The sequence below is a fragment of the Ictalurus punctatus genome, unplaced genomic scaffold (assembly GCF_001660625.3).
Source record: "Ictalurus punctatus breed USDA103 unplaced genomic scaffold, Coco_2.0 Super-Scaffold_100, whole genome shotgun sequence".
NCBI classification, from domain to species: domain Eukaryota; kingdom Metazoa; phylum Chordata; class Actinopteri; order Siluriformes; family Ictaluridae; genus Ictalurus; species Ictalurus punctatus.
In genome coordinates this window covers 1,388,776-1,415,963 of record NW_026521086.1, presented here as the reverse complement: position 1 = coordinate 1,415,963, position 27,188 = coordinate 1,388,776, and the positions used below count along the sequence as shown (strand labels likewise).

General features: G+C 41.2%; 1 protein-coding gene across 5 annotated transcripts in view; it reads left to right on the top strand.

Annotated features, from left to right (window-relative positions):
• Window positions 1-27,188, top strand: part of LOC108261406 (NACHT, LRR and PYD domains-containing protein 12) — a 263,191-nt gene that overhangs the window by 218,940 nt on the left and 17,063 nt on the right. For 3 of the 5 annotated variants that reach the window (XM_053678350.1, XM_053678352.1, XM_053678351.1), the window contains one exon: window positions 12,983-13,156. In XM_053678350.1, coding sequence (XP_053534325.1) covers window positions 12,983-13,156 — 174 coding nt within the window. Of the gene's footprint in view, window positions 1-12,982; window positions 13,157-21,244; window positions 21,361-21,884; window positions 21,969-22,127; window positions 22,250-22,707; window positions 22,813-23,222; window positions 23,278-23,511; window positions 23,717-24,000; window positions 25,778-27,188 lie in introns of those variants that run through there. The other 2 variants (XM_053678354.1, XM_053678353.1) reach the window with 2 other exon arrangements.

Sequence of the window (27,188 nt, the reverse complement as noted above, 5' to 3'; positions counted from 1 at the left end):
TACGAATTGGGCATTCTCGCTGATGATATAGCGTGGTAGTTTATAATGAGTGCATTCATACTGTATAAACCTGGGAACTGATTTGCATATGCACTGCTGTCAGAGCTGCAGTTATTTTTAAAAGATTTATTAACAGCTTCTGACCAATCAGATCTGACCACACCCATGATTCCCTTCGCTCTGAAGAGAAGGTGTGTAGCCGTGTGTACCCTTTCATTGACGAGCTCCGTGACGATGTCTCTGGCGTGGACATCCACAGTAATGAGAGCTGTGATGATGCTCTGATGTATTTTGGGTAAGTTACCCAAGAGTGGCCAACACATTCAGCCTCTGTATAAACACACACACACGCACAGAGTAATACCCGTACATTACCACATATTACACCATACACCATTATGTCATGTAATCAGAGAAGGAAATCTGAACTACAGTTCCCAGCAGCCACTGCATCACAGTCACATGACCACCTGCACCTGGATCACATTCCTGGTAAGCACTTGTGTATTTAGCCAGTTTTCACTGCACTCTTTGTCTCACGTTTGTCTTTCTTTACCTTTGTCCCTGGTGCTGTGTTTTTCTCTTTGGTTTATGTTTAGTCTTTGCCACAGTGATTTGCCCCAATGTCAGTGTCTTTTGTATTTTGTTTAGTTCTTTGTTAAACTTGAAAAATCTGCACTTGCATCCGTCTCAACCTCCATATCGTGACACAAAAATATAAATATAATATAATATTATATATAAAATGTGTGTGGGGGTATATATTAATAGAGAGAAAGGCATTTCTTCTCAGGGGGGAGGGGAGTAATCAATAGGAAGAAGGATCTGAGAGGGAGCATGGACAAAATTAATGGAACTTTTTTCCTGGTTCGGCCCTAAATTTGGGCCAGATTAAATTTCATCTGTACAAGTTGGACAATAGGAATGGGGAACATAGATCCAGTACCCTTAAACCCAATTAGAACTTCTATTCCAACCATTAAAACCATTTTTTATCTTGAAATCTAGGGGCTTACCCAAACAATAAACTCTAATCACCTAATTTTTAACTAATAAAAACTCCCTTTTCCAATGTTGAAACTTAGGGGCCAACCCTAACCCTGAACTTAACCATCAGAAACAAATAATATGCTCTCTAAACTGATCCTCCAACCCCCAATAGTTAACCTCACCTAAAACGTCTTACATTTAGACAGATTTTTTTTTAAAGTCTTTAATTTATTTATTCATTTTCATATGGTTTATTTACATGTGATTCATTTACGTATGATTCATTTTCATGACATTCATATTCAAGTGATACATTTTCATGTGATTCATTTACATTGATTCATTTACATGTGATTCATTTTCATGAGATTCATGAAAATTCATTTTTTTTTAAAGTGGCAGAATTTGTTTTTAACACAATATATAGATTTAAAAAATTATATAATTTCTTTTCCATTTTTTTTTATACAACTGATATTTTCTCATAGAATGTTAAATACACATAGAGAAATATCCTCTCCTGGCTCAGGTCTTATCTGACCGATCGTTATCAGTTCGTAGATGTAAATGGTGATTTCTCCATGCGTACTGAGGTTACCTTTGGAGTTCCACAGGGTTCTGTTTTAGGCCCACTGCTCTTTACTTTATATATGCTACCCCTAGGACAAATTATTCGTAAACATGGAATTAGTTTCCACTGTTATGCTGATGATACACAGTTGTATTTTTCAGCGAAGCCAGAAGACAGACAGAAGCTTAGTAAAGTTGAGGATTGTGTAAAGGACATTAGACGTTGGATGTTAATTAACTTCTTTTTACTTAATTCTGATAAAACAGAAATACTTTTATTAGGATCACGTGTAGCTAGAAATAATCTTTCTGATTACATGGTTACTCTGGATGGTCTTTCTGTTTCATCATGTGCAGCAGTTAAAGACCTTGGAGTGATTATTGACTCCAGTCTATCATTTGATGCTCATGTAGATAATATTACTAGGATAGCTTTCTTTCATCTCAAAAATATTTCTAAAATAAGAAACATATTGTCACTACATGATGCGGAAATACTAGTTCATGCATTCGTCACCTCTAGATTAGATTACTGTAATGCCTTACTGTCTGGATGTCCCAGTAGGAATATAAATGAGCTCCAATTAGTCCAGAATGCAGCTGCTAGAGTCCTAACTAGAACTAGAAGATACGACCATATCACACCGATATTATCAATACTGCATTGGCTCCCAGTAAAATCTCGCATTAATTATAAAATACTTTTATTAACCTATACAGCACTAAATGGTCTCGCGCCACAATATCTAAGCGACCTTTTGGTTTTATATGATCCGCCACGCCTACTTAGGTCAAAAGATGCAGGCTATCTGACGGTACCTCGAATAGTGAAGGCTACAGCAGGGGGAAGAGCTTTCTCTTATAGAGCCCCACAGTTATGGAACAGTCTTCCTATTAGTGTTCGGGACTCAGACACAGTCTCAGTGTTTAAGTCTAAGCTTAAAACATATTTGTTTACTCAAGCCTACCCTGACTAGATTCTGTTCTACTACTTCGCAGTCATAATTATCTTTTTTCACCCTCTCGCCATTCGCCGAGCCCCACACGAATTTATGGAGATACTAGAGATCCAGATCCTTTCTGCCTCTGGATGGAGCTCAAATCTTCTTTAATTCCAGACTGCTGGGACTACGGCTGCTCCTGTTGGCTCAAATTTAGCCTATTACCCAAAAACATTTAAAACTCAACTTAGAAGCCAATACTCACATCTACCTCTGAGCCCAGTTGGAGATAGAAAAAATACACCAGCCGTGAGTGAGAAGAAGCAAGGGTCCAGCTTTATTGTTCCATTCCACCACACGAGATCCACACCGATGAGAATTCTCAAAAGTGATCCTAATACCCTGAGCTTAAGCTCCAGTATTTATACTGTATTTACACACTAGATAACCCATAGGTTTCCAGAAAAGGCCTATTTCACTTACACATAGAATCAGAACCCAGGCATTTCTAATAACTCAGAAAATAAAAACCCAGAGTCTTGAATTACCCAGAGAATCAAAAACCAGGATTCTCCATTACCTAGGTGGTCAGAAACCAGGATTCTCAATTACCTAGGTGGTCAGAAACCAGGATTCTCAATTACCTAGGGAAATAAAATGACGTAGACAAGACGACTAAACAACCGGGAGGGACCTTGGTCTTATCGTTATCTCGGGGGGGGGGGGGGGGGGGGGCAGTTTGACCCAGCCACCCTTATAACTGGCTCTCTTCATGGTTCTCTAAAAATTAAGGCTTTCCTTGCGAGACGAGAATCTTCACCATCTGAATCATGAGTAAGTTATATTTTTCTATTTTTCCTGTATTTCTCGTTTATAATTTATTTTCATATTTGCACTATATTTCTTATTTTATATATATTTATACTACTTGAAAAGCGGTTTACTGTACTTCCAACTTCTTAATATCATTACAGTTCTACTGTCCTGCATATCCTACTATTCTGTCTTTTTATAGTTTCTCTATTACTATAAGATATTATTAAAGTTATTCATGTGTGTGTATGAGGAAGAGAGAGTGTGTGCGTATGTTGTGTTGACTTGCCTGCCCTTGACTGTACGAGTGTGTGTGTGTGTGTGTTTTTAGCACTCCTCAGCTCGTACATTTCTTTTTGACTTTTTTGACTATTACTGCTCTTAAAGATCTTTAAAGTGTAATTCCAATTTGTCAATGTCCGCCTAATCCCGCTTCTATGTGTCTAGGTGCCCGTCTCTTCTTCTTCTCCCCTTTGCTGGATGCTAGGTCTCCTTTATGTTTATTTTATGACATTTTTATCCACAACACCATCTTCCATCTGTTTCTAGCCCTCAGATTCTTGATTTTTGTGAGTCCTGCTCTCCGTAAGCGCTGTCGAAGATATGTTGATTCTAACATTTTGGACTGTATCACTGAGTTGTAGAACAACGGCTCTTCTTCTATGTTGGGAAAAAAGTCTGCACCGGTCCTGCTGATGTTCAGTACTGAAGACCAGGCTCTCAGGACAGACTGGTAGAAGGTTGTTGTAGCTGATAGGTCCATTTCCTTCAGATTCAGCACGAATAGGTGTTTATCGTACACCAGGTCTTCAATGCGCTGAAGTAAGGCACAGGCTGTAATCTAGCTAGACGATTTTTTAAACGGTATCTCTTCCTTTGGTCTAGCTCCTCGTAACTTGCTGTACGTTGTAACTTTACTGCTGAAGCAATAAATTTTTCAGTATCCGAAAAAAAATCCTTGATCTCAACCTGTCTTCCGAATGTGTCATCCAGAAATCCCACAATTTCAGTTAGTGAATAGAGCTCTTGATCTTCCCCCAACTGCGACCCACTAATGTCTGCGATATCGGAGAGGTTGTCATCCTGGAATTCCTCCTCTTCCACTTCCTTCTCCTGCTCTGCTTGAAGACTTACTGACTTCTCACTACTGTCTGCTATGTCCATGTTTTCTGACCCCCCCCCCCACTTCTACCCCCCATGCTATCTGACCCCCCCCTACTGCTGTACCCCATTTTCTGTCTGGCCCCCCCACTACTGCACCCCCCATACTAGGTGACCCCCCCCTCCACTGCTGCACCCCCGGTGCTGTCTGCCCCCCCTCCACTGCTGCACCCCCGGTGCTGTCTGCCCCCCCTCCACTGCTGCACCCCTGGTGCTGTCTGACCCCCCTTCCCCTGCTGCACTCCCCATGCTGTCTGCCCCCCCTCTCCACTGCTACACCCCCCATGCTAGCTGACCCCCCCTCCACTGCTGCACCCCCAGTGCTATCTGACCCCCCTTCCACTGCCGCACCCCTGGTGTTGTCTGACCCCCCTACTCTGCTCCGTTTTTGTGCCTGTACTATAGATTCCTGAGTTCTTTCTACTTCTGGGCCTCTCCCTCCAGGAGTCAGCTCGTCTGACCCCTCTCTTAGTTCCTCCCTTGTTTGCTCAGGTCTATCAGGTCCATTACCCCCCGCCGTGGTTTGGTCAGTGTCCTGTCCTCCAGCACTCTCTGACTGCTCTACACTGCTCACATTAACCTGCTTCTCCACCCTGACTCCGCTCGGCCCCTCTTCCTCTCCGTCTTGTTTCTTATGTGGACACGCAAACTTTTTGTGCCCAATGTCCCCGCATTCGAAGCACCTCATGCTCCCAGTGTTGGCTTACAGCATGTATGACTTTCCCTCATGCCATACTCTGAATGAAATATCCAGCGTGGGTTCATTCAGAAACATGAGCACTGTGCGCCTGAAAGAGGTCACGTGCTTCAGCGCGGGGTTTTTACAGTTTAACGGAACCGTTCTCACACCACTCACTATTTTACCGAAGCGAGACAGCTGTGTGATCCGTTTGGTCTATGTCGCCCCCTTTAGTCTGGAACCGGTATTTATTGGGGGAGGGGCTTGGCCAACCACTTCACACACTCTGCAAGTCTAATTTATGCAAATTATGGTACCACCCACTTAGTAAAGGACTGTGGCTAATCTGCATATGCACATTAGCGGATTAAAAAGCTTTAAAACAAAGAGGTAAAATGTTTAAAGTTTTGTTCAACTAGGCATTAATACTGATATTTGATTAAGTTAAAATTAACAGAAAATGTAAGTGTACAAAAAGTGACTGGTAAGTTAAAAGCCTAATTAGACTGTTAGAAGGGTAGATTGTTAACATAAGCTAAACATTAATAAGTTAGAACAGATAGTTATCATGTTTTCCAAATAATTATAAGTCTTAATAGTAATTAAAGTTTGAGTTTTTAAATTTTCGCACAGCGAAATGACACTTTTTAAAAATCTCTAAACAGTAAAACGAAATCCTTAAGTCGGGTTATGGCGGAGTGTAGTTTTTTTTTTACTGCACTAATAGTTCGTAAACACCACACAGGAAGTAGGAAAAGAACTACATTTCCCATCTGCCCTGGCTGTCACAGGCTAATAGCACCAGCTGCTTTCCATTGCCCTAAGGAGTGATTCTACTGCGGCAACGAGACCAAATACAACGAGAGGTAAGTTATTATTATTTTTTTTTGCAGTTTATAAGTTTGTAATTTTATTTCCCTGCTTTAAGACTTTATTTATAATTGAATCGCAATATTAAAGTAATTGTTATGCTAGCGGACTTTACTAGCCAGAGTTAACATACACTTTAACCAATCTAGCACATTAGTAAGTACAATAAGTTAATAAAATGAAGTTAATATATTAAATAGGCTTTGGTAGTTGGCATGTCATGTGAATATTTAGTGTTAAAGCGACTTCTGTAACTAGCTTCACCATGTAACGGATAGTTCGGTTATAAATAGCAGAGTCAGGCTTCCTAAATAGTTATCGATCTGAGCGCTGGATTGAGTTTAAAGCCTCTGAAATCGAGGACAGGGTGGACAGTAGTCTGGACCGAGCCCAGCTCATTAGTTCCAGTTATTAGTTTGTTATGAATCTGTAAAGCGCTGGGCGGTGGTGTGATGTGCTTCGATGTTGTAACTACAGCGCGCTCCTTTTATTCTGCGTCTCTAAACACCGCAGCTGAGCTGTGATCTGTGTGTAGAACAGGTTTTCACTCAGCAAAGTTATTAGCAAGCACGGATATGGTTATTTTCTTACTCAGAACATCACTAGGGACTGAAAATCTCAATATATTAACATTTTCTTTAGAGGTAAATTGGCACGAAGGTGGAAGAAGAAGAATTATAACTAGACCAGTACATTTCCTGAAGAAAATGTGAGCGGTGCTTGCCATGGTGAAATCGGGACAGGGCGCCAATACATTCAAGAGCCACCTGCGTAGGGTGCCAATACTTTCGAGAGCCAGACAGATGGGGCACCAGCATTGTTAGAGCCGGCTGTGTAGTGCGCCAATACTTTTTAGAGCCAGCCGTGAAGGGTGCCAGTACTTTTGAGAACTGGCCGTGCTGGGTGCCAATACTTTTGAGCGCTGGCCGGATAGGGTGCCAATACTTCTGAGAGCCGAACAGATCGTGTGCCAATACATTTTAGAGCCGAATGTGTACGGAGGCAAAACTTTTAGAGCTTTCTCCTTAGAGGGCCAATACTTTCGAAACTCAATGCAAGTCTATGGGAAATTTTCTGATTTTGAGCTTCCGTAGCAGGAATTCCGGCATTCCGTTCGCTTATAAAAGTCATAGCACACTTCTCCTCAATAAGCCGATCAATTTGACACCTCACCCGTCGATCTCCGACAAAAGGTGCGGGACTAGTTACGCTCCAAAAAAAAGTGGAATAATAATTATTATAATAATAACTAGAACGGTACATTTCCTGAAGAAAATGTGAGTGGTGCTTGGGTGCAAAATTCAGATTGGGCGCCAATACTTTTGAGAGCTGACAGTGTAGGGCGCCAATACTCTCGAGAGTCGGACGAATAGGTTGCCAGAGGGGTTTAGCATGATGCTAGCATGTTTTAGCATGGTGCTAGCATGTTTTAGCATGATGCTAGCATGTTTTAGCCTCATGCTAGCATGTTTTAGCATCATGCTAGCATGTTTTTGCACATTTTAGCATCATGCTTGCACGTTTTAGCATCATGCTAGCATGTTTTAGCATCATGCTAGCATGTTTTAGCATCATGCTGGCATGTTTTAGCATCATGCAGGCATGTTTTAGCATCATGCAGGCATGTTTTAGCATCATGCTAGCATGTTTTAGAACCATGCTAGCATGTTTTAGCATCATGCTGGCATGTTGCTAGCATGTGTTAGCACTGTACTGGCCGTGTATGTTTTCTATATAAAGTCATAGCACACATCTCCTCAATAAGCCGATAGATTCGACACCTCACCCGTCGATCTCCGAGAAACAGTGCGGGACTAGTTACGCGCCGAAAAAAAGTGGAATAATAATAATAATTATAATAATAATAAGTATGCAAGGGAACAATAGTAGTGCTTTTCAAGCACCACTAATAAAATGATCCATAGAATTAACCTGCATAAAAAATGACAATGTCTGCATAGTTTTTCTTCAAAGTGTACTTTCATTGTACTTGAAAATTGCAGTTGTAAAGTATTTGTCCACTTAAACATTTACATCTGACCGTTAACAATAAAAATTCTGTGCAGAGCTATCATATTTGTAGAATTTGATGTCGATTATTCGGTCACTGAATACTTCTCTCTTTCTCTCGTTGTGTATTAAGTATTGATTCTGCAAAAGAAGACGGATCTTTTGCTAGGCTGGTTAATGATGACCACAAGCACCCAAATGGCAGAATGAAGAAGACTGAAGTGGATGGAAGCCCACATCTTGGTCTGTTTGCTTTAACAGACTTTAAAGAAGGTGATGAAATTACCAACAATTATGGAGGAGGAGACTGGCCTTGGTGCAGCAAGGTATGCAGGGTATCTCCCTCTCTGTTTTCACAATTTAAAAATTATTCAAAAATAAACATTGTCTTATCCGGCAGTGTTGCGATTCATTTTTGTTGCACAACTAATTTTGTGCTTGTGCATTAACAATAAAATTAGACATTATTGTTCATCTGATCTGCTTCAGGTATTTTACTGCCACGTTTAAGCATTAACTACAAAACATGTGTGTGTCTGAATGCAGCGTAATTATCCCAAAGTCTTCCAAAGTATCCCATATCTAACCCTGAAATCACAAACTTAATTCCTATAGTGAAATAATTATTGTTTTTGTCGTATTGAACAGCATGTTTGCTTTCTGTTACATAATCTTGTCTGTTAATAGTTACTATACGGAGTCCCCACAAAGCATGTTTTATTCAGGTGTGTGAGGGAGTCTTGTGATAGCTGAATAGATATGTGAATTTAGAACAGTGTCCCCATAGGTCACTTAAACCTGTTTAAATATGCAGATTATGGAGGGGGACACTGCTGAGAGCAATGGCCAGGAGAAACAGCAGCCATCACAGTCTACACCTTTTCTGGATCATAAATATCAGAATTGTGTAGTTTGCTGGCACTTTTAATCCTGCCTTTCAATCACACCTCTCCATAATTTCCAACATAAGCATCCCCTGGGACTCAGTAGGTTCCCTACTGCATCTTCTCCAAGAAAACTGAGTACTCTTAGATACTATTTGGTACATATGCACAAACTGCAGTCAGAGTTTTCATTCCTGAGACGTGAAATCTAAGTTCCAGTCTGTAAGTTGCCAGACAATAATTTCTGTTGGGTGTAAGGGTGTGTGTTTGCTATGTAACTAATGTTTATTCTTACATTTAGGTAAAACATCTACTCTGAAAAAGAGGAAGGCTCGGGAAGGAAATGAGGTCCATGCAGTGGAGAGACATATGAAGACCTTCGTCGTGTCGTGTCCCAGGGAAGTTGGTCTGTGAAAACTGCATTAGATCGGAGTCTTTATATCTTAAAGATAGAGACTGGCAAAGTGTCAAATTCTACGTCTATAACTGCACTGTAGCTTACAAAAGAGATATAAACAAAGATTAATTACCACTTTGATAGTAACACTTTACATCTATATTACAGATACTGTACATCATAACATCTGTAGTAATGCTTTAATAATAAGTTACGTTACACCTCTAGCCTTTTACTTTATAATGAACCACTCAGCATTTACTTCATCATAAACTAATCAGGAACAAATCAGGCATTTAAAATATCCATTAGAATCTTTACCTACACCATTATATTGAATTAGATCAAATTGGTTTGGGCCGCCTTCTTCCAGTGGGTCCTTATGCAGGTGACTGACAAGTTCATGAGTAAGCCTATTGGGCAATAAAAGCTTCAGTGTGCTACCCATTTACATGTTTAGACTGCCTGGAATCAAAATTAGCTACCTCAACATATATTATTAAGTTGTTACTGTCACTTTTTAGCTTAGTCAGTTAAGTGGATATAGAATAAAGAAAAAAATTGTGTTTATGACATTTGGTTGTGTGTCTGTGTTTGGCTAGTATCTTTATTTTTCTCAATATGTTTAACTTTGAGCTGGCTATATGTAGTAGCAGAAGTGTTATGTCAAACTTAAATGAGTCCAAGTTCATTCATGGCACATGTGAGCTTAGTAGTTGTGCACTTTAATGGGCAAATATCTGTTGACTTTTACAGTAAAGAAGCTCAAGACTCAAGTTGTCTTTATAATGTTGAATAGACAGGGTTTTTTCATCTGACTGACAATTTTTCACTTGATTAGAGATCCAGACCAATAAACAAATCCTTCATGTAGCTAAAATATCAAAAGGATGAGTTTCTTTGTCATTTTGACTTGCCAAAATGACTGGGGATAGTGTTAATTTGTGATGCATGCCTGTGATAAATAAGTGAGGTTCAGTACAGCTAGCACCTCTACTTTTTGTTCCACAAAAAAAAGTATACTTTAAAATGAAACGCTTCTTAGAATTATAGCCTCAAAACTAATAATAGCACTGGTACCACCTTCCTTAACAGGTTCCTAGGTTTCTCAAAGGGTTCCTCTGTTGGAAATAGAAAGCTCCAAAAAAATGTAGTCTGTTATCTATTACGTGCAGATATTGAAATTTGTGTAAGAGAGCTTTTTGATAACCAAACTTTCACTGATTGCATATTTCACAAATAAGGCTAAGAGTCCTTAGTATAAACAATTAAGAACAACTGTTCAATATAATTTCATGAGAAGCTCAAACCTTCAAATAGAGAAAATACACATCATATCTGCTTTACAGACAGCCCTCTAAATTAGACATACTTAGTTTGTAATTTTGTATAAATAATTATAGAGTTAAATTGACAACTTTGTTCTTTAAAACCATGTCCCCTTGTTATATAAACGACCTGATCTGTGTGTATGCAGATTAACTATCTAGTGATGTCCGCTCTACAACATGAAAACCAGCTAATTTGCTGTGCATGCAAATTAGGTCCCCATTAATGATGAGTTCTTGTTATGTCCACATTAGGTGTGAAAAAACCAAGCACAGAAATTTTGAGATTTAAATCCAGAATTTGAGATGATATGTGTTCTCAGGCTTAAATTATACATGCCTGATTTTTTTCACATCTGTAGGACCTCAGGAAAGTGGTGTCCCCACAATACATGGGTGGGACTACTGACCCCAGAATGTTCTAATTACAAGAATGTGTGTGTGTGTGTGTGTGTGTGTGTGTGTGTGTGTGTGTGTGTGTGTGTGTGTGTGAGAGAGAGAGAGAGAGAGAGAGAGAGAGAGAGAGTGAGTGAGAGTATGTGTGTGTGTTAAAGGTACAGGAGCAGTCTGGCTGTGCAGCTACAGTAAATGTTAATAATAATAATAATAGGACGTTATTTAAAAGCTCATACAGCTGATGTTATTTTTATTTAGTAGTTAATTTAACATGCTATGCTAACATGTAAACAATAAGATAATATTACCTGACGTACATTTTACACTCAATATTGTCTGTTTCTGTTCTATTTCACCAACAAAAATATTTCCAAACAAAGCCACAGCAGGTCCTGCTCCTTTTTCCTCCTAATTCCCTCATTTCTCCACGTTGGGATTAATAAAGTATTATCTTATCTCATCTTTTGTTCAAATAGGAGATTTCTTATTTATTTTATTTATTTTATTTATTTTGTTTATTTTTAAATAGGAGACTTTTTAATACTTTTATTAAAAAATGGCTTCATGTTTCTATTATAATGAAGCATTTGTTCAAACAAAAATGCTTTCAGTCCTTTAAGGATCATTGTAACTGATGATGTTGTTGTTATTATTATTATTATTATTATTATTATTATTATTAATAATAATAATAATAATAATAATAATAATAATAATGATGATGATGTGGTGTCATGTCCTCTGATTTCTGTGTGAGACAAATGCACTCATATTTCTGTTACATGGGAAACTTTAGGGTTAGGGTGCATACATACTCTGCTTTAAATAAACAGCAGGAGATTGAGCACCAGTGACTTGACACCTACAGCTGACAAAGCTGCAAGCAGGGTTCATACCTGCGCAAGAAAACCCCGTTGGATTTAGAGTCCGACGCCTCAAAGTGATTTAAGGAAACACTAGGCTATTCTACTGGAGCCGACGGACGTGTCTGTCCGTGTTAGACCCTTCTTCAACAACAACTTTGCAGTCTCGTTTATATTCTCAGGTTTCCGCACGTGGACGCCCTCTTCAGTACATTTACTTCAGTCAAGTAATTAGAGCCTTTACTAGTTTACATGAACACATTCGGACGACTTACTTTACGTCAAAGCATTTTTCTAGTATAAAACACAAGCATGTTTGATGAATGCCAAGGTGCTTTCCTGCTCACCTGAATAGAGTTCTCTCTGCATTACGACACAGTTTCATAACAGGCTTCAAGTTGCACAGGTGAAACCCCAGTGTAGTTCAAGTCCAGTGCCCTTTTCTCTCTGCAGTCGGCAAGATAGTGCACACGAGTTAGTTGACACAGACCGCTGACATGCCTTGAGCAGGCTTCAAGTTGCGTAGGGGAGACCCCAGTGCATTCCAAGTCCAGTGCCATTTTCTCTTGGCCATCAGAGGAAGGGAGCATGAGACAAGACTTAAGTGCATTTCCTTGGTTCATTTATGTTCTGATGGTTTATGTTTTGATCGTTTCAATGTGCCAACCTTCTTTACCAGCCGTAATCACGATGGAGAATGAGACAAGGCTTAAGAGTGACTCCAAGGCTCATTTACGTTTTGATCGCGCATGGTTGCAAGTTTCCAAAGTGTCATGTGTCTTTTCAAATGGCTTCATGTTTCTATTATAATGAAGCATTTGTTCAAACAAAAATGTTTTCAGTCCTTTAAGGATCATTGTAACTGATGATGTTGTTGTTGATATTGTTATTATTATTATTATTATTATTATTATTATTAATAATAATAATAATGCTAATGCTGATGTGGTGTCCTGTCCTCTGATTTGTGTGTGTGAGAGAAACACACTCACATTTCTGTTACATGGTAAAGAGTAAGTGTATTATGGCTGTGTGTGTGTTTGAGGTCAGTGTTCTGATATTTCATCATTTCTCTTCCAGGCTGTGGAGGTGTAATCTGACAGAGGAAAGCTGTAGAGTTCTGTCCTCAGTTCTCAGATCAAACTCCTCCAGACTGAGAGAACTGAACCTGAGTGACAATAACCTGCAGGATTCAGGAGTGAAGCTGCTCTCTGCTGGACTGGAGAATCCACACTGTACACTGGAGATACTGAGGTACACACACACACTCACACACACACTCACACACACTCACACACACACACACACACACACACACACACACACACACACACACACACACACACACACACTGTACACTGGAGATACTGAGGTACACACACACTCACACACACACACACTCACAAACACACATCCAGTTTCCATCTGTGGTGATTGTAATTGTAGTGATGTACAGTGCATCCAGAAAGTATTCACAGCGCTTCACTTTTTCCACATTTTGTTATGTTAAAGACCTTGGAGTGATTATTGACTCCAGCCTATCATTTGATGCTCATGTAGATAATATTACTAGGATAGCCTTCTTTCATCTCAGAAATATTGACTATATAATGACTGCATCATACTCCAAAAAAGTTGGGACAGTTGACTGTTTACCGCTGTGTAACATCACCTTTTCTTTTAATAACACTTATTAAGTGTTTGGGTGCTGAGTGAAGACACCATTTGGTTAAGGTGAGCAAGGAGAATTTCCCCCCATTCATCCATTATTCATTTCTTTAGCTGTGCTACTGTACGAGGCCTTCAGTGCCTTATTTTGAGCTTTATAATGCACCATACATCGGAGGCAGGTCAGGACTGCAGGCAGGTCATGCTAGCACCAGCACTCTCTTCTTACACAACCATGCGTTTGTGGTTTGGCGTTGTCCTGCTCTGGATGGCAGCATGTGTAGCTCCAAAATGTGTACATATCTTTCTGCATTAATGATGCCCTCACAGATGTGTGTTACCCATACCATGGACACTGACACGCCCCCATACCATGGACACTGACACGCCCCCATACCATGGACACTGACACGCCCCCATACCATGGACACTGGCACGCCCCCATACCATGGACACTGACACGCCCCCATACCAACTGACATGCCCCATACCATGGACACTGACACGCCCCCGTACCATGCACACTGACACGCCCCATACCATGGGCACTGACACGCCCCCATACCATGACAGACGCTAGCTTTTGGATCTGACTCTGATCACAGCTTGGATGGTCCTTTTTCTCTTTGACTCGGAGAACACGACGGTTGTTTTTCCAAAAACTATTTAAAATGTCGACTCATCAGACCACAAAACAAGATTCCAATGTGCTACTGTCCATCTTAGATAAGACCGAGCCCAGAGAAGTGGTCGGAGCTTCGGAACAATGTATGGCCTCTGCTTTACATAGTAAAGCCTTAACTTGCATCTGTGGATGCAGCGGCGAATACTGTCGACTGACTAAGGTTTACCAAAGTATTCCCGAGCCCATGTCAGGATCTTCATTACAGACTCATGACAGTTTTTAAGAGAGTGACGTCTGAGGGAGCGGAGATCACGCGCATTCAGAAGTGGTTTTATGCCTCGCCCTTTACGCACCGAGATTTGACCGGATTCCTTGAATCTTTTAATTATATTGTGCACTGTAGAAGGTGAAATGACCAAAATCCTACCGATTTGTCTTTGGGGAATGTTCTTCTCAAAGTGCTGGATTATTTGCTGACATATCTGTTGGCAGATTGGCGAGCCTCAACCCATCCTTACTGTTGAAGGACTAGGCCTTTTTTGAAGGCTCCTTATGTATATGATTAGATGATAATTAGACCTCACCTGTTTCACATCGCCGCCTTCTTTCAACTCGTCACATCGTATTAATCCTAAATGACCCCTGTCCCAACTTTTTTGGAACGTGTTGCAGCATCAATTTCAAAATGAATGTTCATCTTCCAGAAAGTTGATTAGGTAAAACATCAAATACCTCGTCTTTATGTTTTTTGTGTAAATACAAGTCAATGTACATTTACAAATGACTCGTCATTGTTTTATTAGCATTTTCCATACTGTCCCAACTTTTTCGGTATTGGGGTTGTCTAATGTCACTACATGATGCGGAAATACTAGTTCATGCATTCGTCACCTCTAGATTAGATTACTGTAACGCCTTACTGTCTGGATGTCCAGTAGGAGGATAAACAAACTCCAGTTAGTCCAGAATGCAGCTGCTAGAGTCCTAACTAGAACCAGAAGATACGACACATCACCCCGATCTTATCCACACTGCATCGGCTCCCAGTGAAATCTCACACTGATTATAAAATACTGTTATTAACCTATAAAGAACTGAATGGTCTCGATCCATGCAACTTTGATCAAAAGATGCAAAGTATGTTTGCATAAGTAGTATGCTAGTGTACTGGGCGTATGAGTTCCACTCTCCTCTGTGAACTCCACCTTCATCTTCTGTTTCTCCATCACTGCCTCCAACTCTGTTGCCTTTCTGACATCCTGAGAGAAAAAAACACTCATCATTTATACAGATCATTAGCGTGTGTGTGTGTGTGTGTGTGCGCGTATGTGTGTGTTTACCTCCAGCAGTGCCTTCTGTACGGCAACTTGTCTGAACACCCTCGCTCCTTCTTCAGGAATGACAGCGTGAAGTTCCTCTTTATTCAGAGAGAATAGCTGAGCTCCTGTTAACACACAGACACTGTGTAGTCCTACACACACACACACACACACACACACACACACACACACACACAGATATTAATAAATTAATAGATAATATTTTATAAAAATTTGACAAGAGGCAGTGATTCACACAGGCCACTATAGGGAGCGGAGCACAGACTGCCCTTTTACTAGACCATTAAAAATAAAGAGAATTAGAGTCACACCAGTAACTTTGTTCCAACAAGAGTAACACACACTTTCTGTCAAACTGTCAATCAAAGTAGTGTGTGCTGATTTATAGTCCTTTGTGCTTCTCAGGCCGACATTTCTGTAAGTGGCCTAATTCATGACCGGGGTGGGGGGTAACCCTATCGATTGTATCAGTGGGTCAGTCTAGCTCCTGTGTGTCTGGGCAGTGGTGGAGAGGGGTGTGTGGGGGAGTGGCCCCCCAACAAAGGTGTTCATGTTAATGAGTCTGTTTTTCTTTTTTTTTTTTTGTGGGGGGTGAAATACGGTCTGAACAGCGTATCAATGGTTAATATGGGGATGTGTTTGTGTTACTGTGTGGCGTTATTTCGTTTGTGTAAACACACTGTTAGAAAAGCATGATGTTTGAATGTGTACATATAGGAGTAGAATATTTGTTTGTGAAATAAATGAAAACAATTGTTGATTACGTTTTTAGGAGCCCGGTTTGCCTTTGAATAAAAAGTGTAGGAGGTAAAGCGTTTTTTTTTTTTTTTTTTTTTGTTTTTTTTTTTTTTTTTTTAAAGAATCTGTTTAAAAGAATCGTGTGTATTACATACATTCTAAACATAAACCTTTAGGATGTAAAAATGGTTAAAAGAGCTGTTTAAAAAGAATCGCACGTATTACATGACTTCTAAACAAAGATCCTTACGAGGTAAAAATGTTAGTGTCGGCTAAAAGAATCTCCATAATATTTAAACTAGAAGACAAAAAACCGAATCACCTCTCTCTCTCTCTCTCTCTCTCTCTCTCTCTCTCTCTCTCTCTCTCTCTCGCTCTCTCTCTCTCTCTCTCTAAACCCCGCCCATACATACGTTTCAGACACCTCTCTCTCTCTCTCTCTCTCTCTCTCTCTCTCTCTCTCTCTCTAAACCCTGCCCATACATACGTTTCAGACACACCTCTCTAAACCCCGCCCATACATACATGTTTCAGACACACCTCTCTCTCTCTCTCTCTAAACCCCGCCCATACATACATGTTTCAGACACACCTCTCTCTCGTTCTCTCTCTAAACCCCGCCCATACATACATGTTTCAAACACACCTCTCCCTCTCTCTCTCTCTCTCTCTCTCTCTCTCTCTCTCTAAACCCCGCCCATACATACATGTTTCAGACACACCTCTCTCTCTCTCTCTCTAAACCCCGCCCATACATGTTTCAGACACACCTCTCCCTCTCTCTAAACCCCGCCCATAAATACATGTTTCAGACACACCTCTCTCTTGCTCTCTCTAAACCCCACCCATACATACGTTTCAGACACACCTCTCTCTAAACCCCGCCCATACATACATGTTTCAGACACACCTCTCTCTAAACCCCGCCCATACATACATGTTTCAGACACACCTCTCTCTAAACCCCACCCATACATACATGTTTCAGACACACCTCTCTCTCGTTCTCTCTCTAAACCCCGCCCATACATACATGTTTCAAACACACCTCTCCCTCTCTCTCTCTCTCTCTCTCTCTAAACCCCGCCCATACATACATGTTTCAGACACACCTCTCCCTCTCTCTCTCTCTCTCTCTCTAAACCCCGCCCATACATACATGTTTCAGACACACCTCTCTCTCTCTCTAAACCCCGCCCATACATGTTTCAGACACACCTCTCCCTCTCTCTAAACCCCGCCCATAAATACATGTTTCAGACACACCTCTCTCTTGCTCTCTCTAAACCCCACCCATACATACGTTTCAGACACACCTCTCTCTAAACCCCGCCCATACATACATGTTTCAGACACACCTCTCTCTAAACCCCGCCCATACATACATGTTTCAGACACACCTCTCTCTAAACCCCGCCCATACATACATGTTTCAGACACACCTCTCCCCCGCTCTCTCTCCCTAAACCCCGCCCATACATACGTTTCAGACACACCTCTCTCTCCCTAAACCCCGCCCATACATACATGTTTCAGACACACCTCTCTCTCTCTCTCTCTCTCCCTAAACCCCGCCCATACATACATGTTTCAGACACACCTCTCTCTCTCTCTCTAAACCCCGCCCATACATACATGTTTCAGACACACCTCTCTCGCTCTCTCTAAACCCCGCCCATACATACATGTTTCAGACACACCTCTCTCTAAACCCCACCCATACATACATGTTTCAGACACACCTCTCTCTAAACCCCGCCCATACATACATGTTTCAGACACACCTCTACTGCTCTCTCTAAACCCCGCCCATACATACGTTTCAGACACACCTCTCTCTAAACCCCGCCCATAAATACATGTTTCAGACACACCTCTCTCTAAACCCCGCCCATACATACATGTTTCAGACACACCTCTCTCTAAACCCCGCCCATACATACATGTTTCAGACACACCTCTCTCTCTCTCTCTCTCTCTCTCTAAACCCTGCCCATACATACATGTTTCAGACACACCTCTCTCTCGCTCTCTTTAAACCCCGCCCATACATACATGTTTCAGACACACCTCTCTCTAAACCCCGCCCATACATACATGTTTCAGACACACCTCTCTCTCTAAACCCCACCCATACATACATGTTTCAGACACACCTCTCTCTAAACCCCGCCCATACATACATGTTTCAGACACACCTCTCTCTAAACCCCGCCCATACATACATGTTTCAGACACACCTCTCTCTCTCTCTCTCTCTCTCTCTCTCTAAACCCTGCCCATACATACATGTTTCAGACACACCTCTCTCTCGCTCTCTTTAAACCCCGCCCATACATACATGTTTCAGACACACCTCTCTCTAAACCCCGCCCATACATACATGTTTCAGACACACCTCTCTCTCTAAACCCCACCCATACATACATGTTTCAGACACACCTCTCTCTAAACCCCGCCCATACATACATGTTTCAGACACACCTCTCTCTAAACCCCGCCCATACATACATGTTTCAGACACACACCTCTCCCTCTCTCTCTCTCTAAACCCCGCCCATACATACATGTTTCAGACACACCCCTCTCTCTCTCTCTCTCTCTCTCTCTCTCTCTCTCTCTCTCTCTCTCTCTCTCTCTGTCTTTGTCTCTCTAAACCCCGCCCATACACGTGTTTCACCGGTAGACAGTACTTTCGGTCAAACTGTCAATCGAAGTAGTGTGCTAATTTATGATCTTTGTGTTTTTCCTGACAGGAAAACTTTACACAGAAGTCTCTAAGATCTCGGCTGTGTACCAGTGTTTGCGCTGTGTGATTTAAACGAACCTGCGGCTTCTCATTTTAGCACCGCTAAAGTTTTATTTTTATTTTGAGGAATACTTCAAAGAGGAGGTGGCTGTCTATCGTAACAGTAAGTGTTTTATTAGTGGTGCTTGAAAAGCACTACTATTGTTCTCTTGCATACTTATTATTATTATTATTATTATTATTATTATTATTATTACACTTTTTTTTCGGCACATAACTAGTCCCACACCGTTTGTCGGAGATCGACAGGTGAGGTGTCAATTCAATCGGCTTATTGAGGAGAGGTGTGCTATGACTTTTATAAGCGATCAGAATGCCGGAATTCCCGCTACGGAAGCTCAAATACGGAAAATTTCGAATTGACTTGCATTGAGTTTCGAAAGTATTGGCCCTCTAAGGAGAAAGCTCTAAAAGTTTTGCCTCCGTACACGTTCGGCTCTAAAATGTATTGGCACATGATCTGTCCGGCTCTCAAAAGTATTGGGACCCCGCACAGCCAGCTCTCAAAAGTACTGGCGCCCTTGACAGTCAGCTCTAAAAAGTATTGGCGCACTACACGGCCGGCTCTAACAATGCTGGCGCCCTATCTGTCCGGCTCTCGAAAGTATTGGCGCCGGCCAATACTAAAACATGCTAGCATGATGCTAAAACGTGCAAGCATGATGCTAAAACATGCTAGCATCATGCTAAAACCCTGTAGCAACCTATCCATCCGGCTCTCGAAAGTATTGGCGCCCGATCCAAATTTTGTCAGTGCAAGCACCACTCACATTTTCTTCAGGAAATGTACCGGACTAGTTATTATAATAAATATTATTTTTCTTCTTCCACTTTTTTCTCTCGCGTTTGTCGGAGATCGACAGGTGAGGTGTTGAATCGATCGGCTTATTGAGCAGAGGTGTGCTATGACTTTTATAAGCGATCGGAATGCCGGAATTCCCGCTACGGAAGCTCAAAGTCAGAAAATTCCCCATAGATTGCATTGAGTTTCGAAAGTATTGGCCCTCTAAACAGAAAGCTCTAAAAGAACTGCCTCCGTACACATTTGGCTCTAAAATGTATTGGCGCACAATCTGTTCAGCTCTCAGAAGTATTGGCACCCTATCTGACCGCCTCTCAAAAGTACTGGCACCCTTGATGGTCAGCTCTAAAAGGTATTGGCGCACTATACGGCCAGCTCCAACAGTGCTTGCACCCTATCTGTCCGGCTCTCAAAAGTATTGGCGCCCTTCACCATTGGCTCTTGAAAGTATTTTCGTCCCATTCCTGTTTTGCCATGGCGAGCACCATCCACATTTTCTTCAGGAAATGTACCGGTCTACTTATTATTATAATTAATGGTGCTTGAAAAGCACTACTATTGTTCTTCGGCCAACTTATTATTATTATTATTATTATTATAATTAATGGTCCTTGAAAAGCACTATTATTGTTATTTGGCAAACTTATTATAATTATTCTTCTTCTTCCACTTTTTTTTTCGGTGCGAAAGTCCCGCACCGTTTGTCGGAGATCGACGGTTGAGGTGTCAAATCGATCGGCTTATTGAGGAGAAGTGTGCTATGCATTACGGAAGTGATCGGAATGTCGGCATTCCCGGTACGGAAGCTCAAAGTCGGAGAATTTCCCATAGACTTGCATTGAGTTGTGAAAGAATTGGCGCTCTACACCACCAGCTCTAAAAGAATTGCCTCCATACACGCCCGGCTCTCAAAAGTATTGGCAACCAATCTGTCCGGCTCTCAGAAGTATTTTCACCCCGCATGGCTGGCTCTCCATAGTATTTCCGCCCTACACGGCCAGCTCTAAAAAGTATAGCTGCACTACACGGCCGGCTCTCAGAAGTATTGGCGCCCTATGCCTCCAGCTCTCAAAAGAATTGAAGCCCATCGCGTCCAGCTCTCAAAAGTATTGGCACCCTACGCCGTCAGCTGTCAAAAGTATTGGCACCCCACTCTTCTGGCTGTCAAAAGTATTGGCACTCTACGCTTCCAGCTATCGAAAGTATTGGTGCCTGATCTGAATTTTGCCATGACAAGCAGCACACATTTTCTTCAGGAAATGTACTGGTCTAGTTTATTATTATTATTATTATTATTATTGTTGTGTATGTGTGTCTGTCTTATTATTTCTGTGTCTGTGTTATTATTTCAGACATCAGATGTTTCTCATCTATATTAAATGTTTTCTACACATTTGATCATTTTAGAAAATGTTTGAAGGATTTTTACACGCACCCCTGCTCTCATCAGACAGAACCTCGATTGGGAAACACTGGGTTAGTTACTTGTCTGACCAATGTGTTTAACTTACTCTCCATCATCACTTTTATTCTGAGTAACATTCATTATTCACACAAAAACTACTTACACACCAATCCTCTCTAATATCAGGATACTCGCTCTCATTAAGGGAAAACCAGAGAAAATACATTTCTGCAGATATTTCAGTAAACTTACTCAGCGTATGAGTTCTGCTTCTTTATCTAATGATCTGCTGAGTGTTTCTAGCACTTCCTGGTATTTAAATTTTGTTTATATATTTGTATAGAGCTCTGACAGTTGTTCGTGCACAGCTGAATGAAGTCACGAGATAATAAATGAAGGAAATGAAATGATAATGTGTGTGATGTAGATTTTACCAGACTTTTAATTCTGTTCTCCGTATTTGCAGCGTTTTCAGGCTTTTACTTTCAGTATTTACAGGCCTGTGCTCGATGGATCAGAAAGCTGTCTGATAACAAACCATATCTCTGTGTGTGTATGTTTATTACCCTACCTCACTGCCCCTCCCCCTCTGCAGAATAAACGGTTAGGAAGTGAAAGTGAAAGTCAGTCTCCATTTTGTGTGGAGGGGAAAATACACCATTTCAGGAGTAAAAACACAGTGAGTATCTACATCTAAAGCTATAATATATAAACACACTGAATGTACACTAGATGCAGAAGAGTTATGTGGGTTTGTACTGAAGTTTGAATGTACACAGGTTGTTTTATGACTTGATACAGAGACTATTTCCTGTAAGTGAACACTGTGCTGATACAGGGTTTGATTTAACACACCGATGTTGGAGTGAAGTAAACGTGTGTCCTGCTGTAATCTGGAGAAGGAGACATGACCTCCAACATGAGTGTGTCTGGAGAACAGGACTTAAAGAGAGACGAGAGGTGAGTAACTTTTCCATTCACCAGCAATAAATACACACCGTCTCATGGAACAGATCTGTATCTCTAAACACTCACTAGTTTACAGAGGAACTAGACTTTGGTTTAAGGTGTTTAATAGCAGTGAATATATCACTGATCTGATCTAAGAACAGTTTAGAGAAATCATTCACTGAGAGAAGAGTAAAAAGGACTGTGTAATGTGGAGGAGAAGAGCAGCGTAGCTTTGAGTCAGTGAACTCTACAGGCTTTAAGACCCAGCTGAGTCAGTTATCTGTGATTGGGACTCCTGACATCAGTGTAATTCCTGAGGTATGGGGCGTGTCTCCTGTTTGAATAAGTGTGCAGACTGGAGCTGAATTAAAAAGATGGAATTATTGGTGTTTAATGATGAACACATTGTGTAACAGTGCTGAGACAGCAGAGTATTAATTATTGCTGATATTTCTGTTTCATTCTAGAATGATGGAGGGAAAGAGATCAGACTCACCAGAACCCAGCTGTGTGTCCATGAAGAGTGACGAGTCAATGAATCATCCAATTACCTTCAGTTCTCCTGATGTGAGGTCAGTACAGTGAGGTGTTTTACAGCAGTGTTCCACCTGATCAAACTCACTGGTCTCATTCTGAAGCCCTTCATGATCTTTATCAGGTGTTGAAGCAGTAAAACACTAAACTGTGCAGTGCTGCAGCTCTCGGACTGGCAGTGAGGAAAACTGCTTTAAGAGTTCAGTTCAGCCTGCAGTCCCTGAGCTGGAGGGTCTGTGGTGCTACACAGCAACATTTACACCTGGGACATTAATGACTAGATGACTATTTTATTCATAAACATGTTAGTGTCAGTGAGAAATCCTGAAATCAGTGTATTGTGTTAAGAGGATAGTGTTAAATATCTGTCTCTGTATGTATTAGTGTGTGTTGTGCAGCTATGAATACATATAGTCTATATCACATCATGTGTTTTATTTCTTCACAGACCACAACAGAAGAAATCAAACCTCAGCAGAAATCAGCTGGACTCCATATTCAAGGTGTGTGTCTTTTTAATGTGTGTAACTTGTGTGTGAGCAGGTTGCAGGTTTTTTATTTAAGATCATGACCATTTACTGATTTATTGATGTGCAGCAGCATTATGGGTAATCAGGCAGAATTTCAGCTGTAACTGTGGGAATAGAAAAAGACTTTTATTCTTTTCATAAAATAAAAGCATCTCTCAGTGTGTAACATTATAATATTGAGATGTGTTCCTGTGTGTTTCTAACCAGGAGCTGGAACACAAAGTCATCACTCTGATAAAGAATGAACTGGAGAGGTTTAGGAAGCTCCTGAGTCCAGATTACCCAGCATGCACTGAGAGGGAGGTGCAGGATGAGGAGGATCTGCACAGTGTCAGAGAGGGAGCGCTGAAGATCACACTGCACGTCCTGAAGAACATGAACCACACAGATCTCGCTAACACACTGCACAACAGTAAGAGCTCTGAGTCATGGCTTTATTCCGTCAGGTTCACTTTAGAGAGAGGAAATAGTTTTAGATAGGAACACTTTTAGTTTGAAGTTTGAGTTTAGTATCATGTACATCTGCTGCTTTTCTGTTCTGTTCGTGGTCCAGCTTGTGGTGACTCTGTACAATGGTCCTGTTCCTTCAGGAATATTTACTACATGAATCAGGAATGAACAGCAGCATTTGAATTTTACATTTAATCCTGTGTTCAGTGATTTTACATTAAAACATCTTATTACTTTGTTTATTAGAACTCGCCTCTGTGTATCAGACAAAGCTGAAATCCAGCCTGAGAGAGAAGTTTAAAAGAATTAATGAAGGAATCTCACAGCATGGAAGCTCAGCACTTCTGAATGAGATCTACACAGAGCTCTACATCACAGAGGGTGGGAGTGGAGACGTCAATAATGAACATGAGGTGAGACAGATTGAGACAGCGTCCAGGAGACCAGCAGCACAGGAGACACCCATCAAATGTAACGATCTCTTTAAAGACAAGTCCATCAGAAGAGTGCTGACTAAAGGAGTTGCTGGAATTGGAAAAACAGTCTCTGTGCAGAAGTTCGTTCTGGACTGGACTGAAGGAAAAGCAAATCAGGACGTCACCTTCATGTTTCCACTTCCCTTTAGAGAGCTGAATCTGATGAAGCAGGAACATCTCAGTCTGATGGATCTTCTTCATCACTTTTTCCCTGAAATGAGAAAACTAGAAGTAATAGACTGTGACTCCTACAAAGTGGTGTTGATCTTTGATGGTCTGGATGAGTGTCGACTTCCTCTAAATTTCCAGAAGAATGAGAGATTGTGTGATGTGACAGAGTCAGCCTCAGTGGATGTGCTGCTGACGAACCTCATCAAGGGGAATCTGCTTCCCTCTGCTCTCCTCTGGATAACCTCTCGACCAGGAGCAGCCAATCAGATCCCTCCTGAGTGTGTAGACCAGGTCACAGAGGTACGAGGGTTCAGTGATCCTCAGAAAGAGGAGTACTTCAGGAAGAGGATCAGTGATCAGAGCCTGGCCAATAAAATCATCTCACACATGAAGTCTTCAAGAAGCCTCTACATCATGTGCCACATCCCAGTCTTCTGCTGGATCTCAGCCACTGTTCTAGAGAGAATGTTGGGTGAAGCAGAGAGTGGAGAGATCCCCAAGACTCTGACTCAAATGTTCACACACTTCCTGATCTTTCAGATCAAACACAAGGACCAAAAGTACCATCAGAAATGTGACCCTGATCCTCAGCAGACCAGAGAGAGTATCCTGGCACTGGGAAAACTGGCTTTCCAACAGCTGGAGAAAGGAAACCTGATCTTCTATGAGGAAGACCTGAGAGAGTGTGGCATTGATGTGAGAGAAGTGTCAGTGTACTCAGGAGTGTGTACCCCAATCTTCAGAGAGGAGTTTGGGCTTCACCTGGGGAAGGTGTTCAGCTTTGTACATCTGAGTGTTCAGGAGTTTCTGGCTGCTTTATATGCATTTTTCTGCTTTATTTTTAGAAAGACAAATGTGTTAGTGGAACAAAGCACTGGACTTTTTAATTTCTTCAGAAAGTCAGACATGTCTGATCTCCTCAGGACTGCAGTGAACAAGGCCTTACAGAGTGAGAACGGACACCTGGACCTGTTCCTCCGTTTCCTTCTGGGTCTGTCACTGGAGTCCAATCAGACTCTCTTACGAGGTTTAATGCCCCAGACAGGAAACAGCTCTCACAACAAACAGGAAACAGTCGAGTACATCAAGGAGAAGATCAGGGAGAATCCATCTCCAGAGAAATCCATCAATCTGTTCCACTGTCTGAATGAACTGAATGATCATTCTCTAGTGCAGGAAGTACAGACTTACCTGAACAGAGGAGGTCACAGTCGTCTCAGTGGAACCAGACTCTCTCCTGCTCAGTGGTCAGCTCTGGTGTTTGTGTTACTGAACTCAGATCAGGAGCTGGATGAGTTTGATTTGAGTAAATATGACCCATCAGAGGAATGTCTTCTGAAGCTGCTGCCAGTGGTCAAAGCCTCCAGAAGAGCTGTGTGAGTATTTTTATTTATAAATGTATCACTGCATGGTTTATTATTTTAATGTAACACTGAACTGCACTGTTTGGATTAATGCTGGTTAATAATTACTCTAATCATCTTTAAACAAACCTCTGGTACTGTTCCAGAAGAGTTTCACTTTTTACACCAACACGTTACGTCTGCACTGAGGGCGGGGCCATGTGGACAAAACCTCCTATCACCATTTATTACCTTTTCTCTAAAACTGATGAAGAAATGATCTCTACAGAATAACTGCATGTATTCATCACTGCTTTCTGATCATTTTGTGATCTAAACACCAGTGAAAGGCACTTTTTCTTTTCTCCTTTTATTTGAAAGTTACATTGAACAGAACTTCACAAACGAGAAGAAGAAAAACAAAACACTGTCACCATGGGACCAATATGAATACAGCATGTGACATTGGTGATATAGAGGATATAGGAAAATATCTATCAATAGACATGACTGATTATTCTATTTTCTGGTCCTATGATGTGTATCAGCGTATCACACCGCCCAGTCTGCACTGAGGGACACGTGAGAGTGTCGTGGAAAACAATCTTTCCAACCTAAGTTAAAGACTTCAGAGACAGAGGGTTTGTAGATGCCAAAGGTCATCAAACTTTATTGAAACAACAAAGTGAGACAGTCTGCAGAAAGTCTGAATTATACACACACACACACACACACACACACACACACATGTCTTTATATACTTTTCTGAAGCAGTAAAATTATCCCTAGGCGGGGCATTAACCTCTTCTTTCTGAAAACAAGCCAATCTCCATCGCCTTAATGAATTATTCATATCTATATGATATCTTACATTTGTCATGCATGCGTTGTTAGTTGGATTTTCTTAAAGGTTTTATTGGGACAAGGTCATTTTTTGCAGCGCATGCGCCTTGCGTTGAATTTTCTGAAAGGTTTTATCAGGACAGGATTTTTACCCCGTCCCAGATTTCCCCCTTATACCTTAATGACCTTCTGGCTTTAGTCCCAGCCTGGTACACTTCATCCTGGAAGTCTGATCTGTTATTGTGACACTGGTATTGAAGCTTAAAGGGCTTTGATTGGAAACACAGTTCTGGTGAATGTCTAATTGCTCATTTATTGCCAGAGTAAAGCTGCTTTAGACAAAACACACGGTTCTTCTAACTCCGTTTACACAGGACATACAGAGATGCAGAAAAACACCTGATGTTCAGTAACACATAGACGTCTTCTAGCTCACTACACACTTACAATAGAACTTGATTAAAACTCTTCTGTGCTTTTTCACTGTCACACCGACCTTGTTTGGTTTGGACTGATCAGACTTTCTCTTTAGATTGGATCTGGTGTGGGATTAGTTTACAGGATGAAAGAGGATTGTCCTCGAGGACGGATTTCCAGTTAG